This window comes from Temnothorax curvispinosus, unplaced genomic scaffold (genome assembly GCF_003070985.1).
Source record: "Temnothorax curvispinosus isolate PA1 unplaced genomic scaffold, ASM307098v1 QBEX01016470.1, whole genome shotgun sequence".
In the NCBI taxonomy this organism is placed as follows: Eukaryota; Metazoa; Arthropoda; class Insecta; order Hymenoptera; family Formicidae; genus Temnothorax; species Temnothorax curvispinosus.
In genome coordinates, this window is record NW_020226250.1 from 1 (window position 1) to 6,475 (window position 6,475).

The following is a 6,475-nucleotide window of genomic DNA, read 5'->3' on the forward strand; positions in this document are numbered from 1 at the left end:
TTGGAGTGGATTAGGAGCATGGTGGGGCATGCGACGCGAACAAACCTTTTGTTACCTTGGTTTTACGTAGAATGACCAAGTCTGAGGCTTATTTGATGCAATAGCAATCTTATGTGAAAGAATAATGTAAATATACTTATAAATGTGCGCCAATGCAGCCTAAGAGCTACATCCTTTATGTATTATCGAGTATACTAAAAGTTCCTCGTTTCTTAATCTTAGATTTATTAAATTAAATTTATTGGCCATATTATACCTATATGAAATGATAAACAACATCAACAAATTCTTACGTCGCTTTAAAGATAATAATTGTCCATTATTTCACTTAACGCTCGCAACGCTTCGCTTCATTTTATCCTTGTTATTTGTCAAGGATGAATGATGCTCAGCGTTATGAGCGCCAAGTGGAACGTACCCTATCGACGGTCAAAAGCTTATCTCACGTTGCGAGATCCATAATAACGATAGGTCGAGAGCCTTGAAACTGAACATTGCGTCAATTTTGTATTATCAACACTAGTTGATTTTTATCAACCGTACCCTGGTGTGCTTAGATTTGTTATGTTTAAGTTACAATATTTTACACTTATGGACAATAATGCGTTTAATAATTTGCGGTACATTAATATGTATAAACTACAACGAAGCATGTCTAATAGATTATAATAGAAATTAGGAAAAAAAACAGGCTGATTAAACTAAATTTCTTCATTATAACATATATTGCTCTTCAATTTGCCACTAAGGAAGATTCAATACGAATCGAAACGTTTGGCGATCACATAAACGTATATAATAGACTGAACATTGCCAATTGTAGAGCTTTTAGCAAGATCTGGCGGACAAAAGATATGCTTGCTGAGACGCTTTTCTTTTCTAACCTTTTGGAAAGAAGGAAAGATGGAGAAACAATCTCAGCAAACATATCTTTTGTCCTTCAGTCTTGTCAGAAGCTCTCGAATGGAAATGCTCAGTCTATTATACAGGCGAAATCATAAACTAAATGTTGAGATATTCGTTAACTTACACACATTTTTATGTATATATATGGTCTTATTCATCATTACTCATCATATAATACTAATGACTAGACTTCATGTCGTGTTGCTATTTGTACTCGTCCAATATGGTGCCGCTTTATCTTTATCTTACATCACAATGTTTTTTGTTTTTTTTTTTTCAGCAAATATGGAATTGGGGGAACAATATAAACTCAAAAACGTTCAAATAGCAACGTTCCGTTGCAGGTACAATCTATCTTTTCTGATTTTAACGACTTCCTGTATTTGCGTCGTTTGATAGTTAAAATATGAAAATTTGTGATATGCCATATGTGTTTTACACACCGACTAACAATTTTGCAATATCGATTATATAGCCATATATATGTATATATATTTGAATATAGGAACATCTATTACTTCTTGTACAACGATTACAAAGTACATTCACGATTTGTTAATATTATAACGGAATACGAGATAGAATTGTGGTCTCAATAGAAAATCCTTTCTATTGAAAACCACGATAATCGTGAAGTTAATGTTTCATTAATGAGAGTTTCAACATTGTATAGTCTGTACCTGCTGATCGGTATGCTACATGAGTCCTGTCATTCAGTTTTGTTCGAGAGTATCAGTTTTTATAATGATAAGTACAAAATTTTACAGCAGAATCCGCGGATTATTTATCACATGGATAAAGACACTATGACATGTACGCTTGTACAGTACGTTCAACAGACTTACGAGATACGCCGCATATCTTCGTATTTTTCGCACACTCCGCACACGCCAATGTCCGCACGGCATGAATACGATCCGTACTTCTCTAGTGTAGCAAATTTTGAATGATCTTGCATCCTTGTCGCATGGCTCGTCACCTTGGACAAATTGTTCTTCGCTGCTAGCCTCTCCTGATACGGCACTTACTTCTGCAGTATTAGTTTCTTCAGAATAGAATTTCTCAATATTCTCGAATTTATTAATTGCCAATAATATGCTATCCTAAAAAAAAAATAAATAAATAACTTAAAATAAATGTTATTATATTCAACACAATTATTACATTATTTTTTAAACAGATGGGAATATTTATTACAAATATTGAAATATACAAATTGTACAATTCTAATAAAAATATATTTTGTTAAATACTAACCGCTCCGACGTACGTTCTCCCGGTAATGCTGCTTACAAATTCCGTCCCTTTAGTTAAAATCAGATAAGGACAGTATTCGAACCACTTAGCGTGCCTTGCCCACGGATCATCTTCTGGCTCCCAATACCTTAATCCTCCATTACAGTAATAGCACAATGTTTTATCGCCACTTCCCGTGTAATAGAAACCAGCAGTTGCTAGTCTCTTTAGTTTGCAACATTGCTTTAGGCCATCTGTCAAATGAGGATAATCTTGCAGCATAACTGGCATATTTGGGATGCTTCTAACGAAATAAGAAAAGGAAAAAAAACGACCGAGAAAACTTACATCTAACGTTCTGCATCGACAAACCGGGACTGCCGAGACTGCCGGTATCCGGGTCATCCGGGAGCGATCTCGTGCCTCCAGTGCCTACTGCGTCCGAACTGGTCCGCGCACGTAGATTCGCGAAACGGAGATCTTGAAGAGCGATTGAATACCGTCCTCGCGCTCGGAGATCTTGAACGCGACCGACGGATATCTTGCTCGCGAGGCAGATGAGCAACCGCGAACACGGAGACGTGCGAGAGACTCAGGCTCACTTGGGTTACTCGGGGATGACGCGATAGCGGGCACGAATTTTACATTTTACAATAAATTACAGAGGTACGAGGCACGGGCGCGGTAGAGCCGCGTTCACAATGTACGGCGCGGCACGACAAGATGGCCGCGAGCGGGGTCGATATCAGGATCGAACTCCCGGCGTTGATTTTATGAGAAATGATCCGCCAACTCTCACCCGGTGATCGCGACGCTCGAGATAGAGGCACTCGCGAAAACCGGATTCATCTCGTGGGACGGTTTCGCCGTCGACACGGGTCTTTCGCCAAGGATCACGCTACCGCACGCGGTGATCACGTGATCCGTCTGTGTGCCTCGTTCCGTCGTATTACGGGCGACGAAAACTCGGGAAAAGAGATGTTTCGCGCGACGATCAATCGAGCAGGTGCAGATTACGACGAAACTTGGGCGCACGATGCAACCCTTTGCACGGATGCACTGAGCGCACTCAATTTTCCAGAATTCGCGCGCGACGAAAACCGGCTCACTCTCTCCGTTCACTCTTCCGTGAACGGAAAAGCTATCTGAGATGTTTCACGCGGCGACCACCGATCACTCGAGCGGGTGCGGCTCGCGATGAAACTATTACGGACTTCGCGCAATTACTTTCGGCACTCCCGATAATATAATTGACCGGCACGAATGGCCGGCTCGACTTTCTCCTTAGCACGAGTAGCACGACGCACGACAGAAACGGAAGAGAGCGCGGTCCGCGGATCGATATCAATCATCCCTCGTCCTCGTCCCGATAGAAGACCCTCGGCGGGGGTCGTTGCCTCACGATTCACGAAGGACGAATCACGTCGATCCACGAAGTTAGGTGACGAATCACATCGATCCGCGATGTAACGCGTTGCGCGGAATACGCGAATTAGGAAACGCGTGCGCGTTTTACATTGGCCGCGTTCAGCAGACACAACTGTTGAGTTCGTCTTATCAACACTCTACGTTGATTGGTTGGTTCTAAAAGTAAGAGCCAATCATGTTCGACTGCTACTGAGCGGCTTGGTCTGCTGAACGCGCCCATTTGCATATCGGAACTGTAGGCGCGACAACCGGGTGATCTCGGGCGAATTCGGGTCAACCCCGAGGGCTGTTTGTGCTCGCGCCAGGGGCGTTCGCCGTCGCGACAGCGCCCCACCGTAACAACTTTACCTTACTTAAGGTATTCCTTTCATGACACCAAAGTCTTAAGAATTAACTAATTTTTTGGTACGAGAAAGTTAAAATGCATATCTTTACGCCAGAAAAAAATTAAACCACATTACCGAACATATAAAGAAGAATTATGACTTTTGAAAATTCGATATTTTATATGTGACGTTATCGAAAAAATCTATTTTCCACATTTCAATGTAATAATTTGTTTATCAAATATCTTAAAATATTAAATATTAACTGCGCTACATATGCGCTAAACTCTATACTTTCGATAGTGCCGATAAAAATACAGAGTCACCGAATGTTTAAACAAAATATTGGGTTGGCAAATAAGTTCGTTCGGTTTTTTGACTGGTTTTGACTGGAAAAAACCGAACGAACTTATTTGCCAACCCAATATTTATGTTAAAAGTTGACTTGAAATGTGGTTTATAGATGAATATTTTTAATGGCGACTTTCAAGGAATTATTTGGCAACGCTGCAAGCTGTGCGCTCATGTCACACTTCAGTTCATCCCGTAACGGTTTATTATCAACTTTTATTTTCACAAATTGTCCCTTATTTTTGCCCACATTACTCCTCATTTTATGTTTCTTATCACTCATTATTATTATAAATAATATCTCTCTTTGATAAAAAAAAATGTCACAATATTCTTTGATTAATGAAATTGACACTTACATTGACACTTTTGTTATCAACTTGACATTTTACAATCGGCGCCCTGAAAAGCGCAGCGTTGCCATATTGTTCTGACAGTAAAATTTACCGAAAAATGAAAAATTTCTAAATACACGTAATATTTTCACTTTTTTTCTTATAATTAAACATAATAATCAATTATAGAGACAAAAAAACATAGATCAAAAAGACTGCCATTACATTCATCTAATAAAAACGATTTTCTGAATAAGATAGATGAAGAAGACGAAACATTTGCGGAGTTGATTAATAAAGTTAAAAATTGTATTCATACAAAAATATATTATCACAAAAATTGTCAATTGGAATATTTTTATAAAACATCGTCAAAGAAAAAAACAATTAAAACAAAGTGGCATGATGTTCGTCAACTCCATCAAGCTGTTTTTGATGAAATGTGTTTTTGTTGAAGAAAATGTAATTAAAAAAATTTGCATTTGGCTTCCTCATAGAGAAAGTGATGTCTTAAGATGCTAATACGGCCCTCTGATTGGCTGATGACGCCTTAAGACTATACTTAAGACGATCTTGGATATAAGACTCGATTATGAATACCGGCCTTAAAGAATTATATATGAAATAGAAATAGAAAAGACTGAAGAATATAATAAAATTAAAAATAGACCGATATCTTAAAATTTGCGGAAGTTAGAGCTATTTATATTACAGACATTTTTCTAAAAATTAGGAACCTTTGATCGCGTATAAAGCTGGGTTTAATCAACCAAATGTTAAAGAATTATATATGAAATAGAGGTAGAAAAGACTGAAGAATATAGTAAAATTAGAAATAGATCGATATCCCTAAATTTGCGGAAGTTAAAGCATAAACAAACATTTCTACAAAAATTCAAAATTTTATTAAAAAAGAACCGCTTTACCGATCATTGCCAAATTCAATCCCAACCTTCCTTACATGTTACTCTATCGATTAAAAAAAAATGCACTTCGATATCTAAAAAATTACGAAAGTATAGATATATCGATCTATTTCTAATTTTATTATATTCTTCAGTCTTTTCTACCCCTATTTCATATATAATTCTTTTAAATTCGGTTGATTAGACTTAGCTTTATATGCGATCAAAATTATGGACCTTTGATCGCGTATAAAGCTGGGTCTAATCAACCAAATCTTAAAAAATTATATATGAAATAGGGGTAGAAAAAACTGAAGAATATAATAAAATTAGAAATAGATCGATATCTCATTATTTGCGGAAGTTAGAGCAACCACGGACATTTCTAAAAAAATTTAAAATTTTTTTAAAAAAGAACCCCTTTTTTTTACCGATTATCGCCAAATTCAATACCAACCTTCCTTGAACGAGACTCTATCGATTAAAAAAAAAAACTGCCCGATATCTCAATATTTGCGGAAGTTAGAGCAATCACGGACATTAAATCTGCACATACACACATACAGACATGCAATTTTAATGCGATATTTCGACATTTTAGAACACTCTGAACATATTGGCAGAAAAAACTCAGAAACCATGCAATCTCTTCGTTGGTTTCTTCTACCCCTATTTCATATATAATTCATTTAAATTTGATTGACTAGACCCAACTTTATGCGCAATCAAAGGTTCATATATGAAATTCACGAAAACAAAGCTTCCTCTACGAGGAAGCAAAAAGGACGGTGTTTTTTTCTGACTTATCTTCATAGATATTATAAGACTGAGTTTAAGAGGGGTAAATTAGTTCACATAGATATCTCACTCGCTCTAAAACGCGAACATAGTACCCTCGCGCTCATACTCACGGCTGAATGTTTTTGGTGTCTGGGGGGATGTTTGGCCCTTACGATTTGTCTGGCTAAGCACATGTAGTTTTGAAATA

General features: G+C 37.5%; 1 protein-coding gene across 2 annotated transcripts; it reads right to left on the reverse strand.

The window, feature by feature from the left end:
• Positions 1–43: 43 nt before the first annotated feature.
• LOC112466668 (E3 ubiquitin-protein ligase XIAP-like) lies at positions 44–3,473 on the reverse strand. Of its 2 annotated transcripts, none has more exons than XM_025034892.1 (3): positions 2,491–3,473; positions 2,164–2,396; positions 44–2,009 (listed from the first exon to the last, which is right to left on the reverse strand). In XM_025034892.1, exons 1-3 carry the CDS (start codon positions 2,504–2,506, stop codon positions 1,668–1,670), a joined length of 591 nt encoding a protein of 196 aa, XP_024890660.1. In that variant the 5' UTR covers positions 2,507–3,473; the 3' UTR covers positions 44–1,667. The 2 variants fall into 2 exon arrangements, with proteins under 2 accessions (XP_024890660.1, XP_024890659.1); XM_025034891.1 differs by having other exon boundaries at positions 2,164–2,414.
• Positions 3,474–6,475: the final 3,002 nt, after the last annotated feature.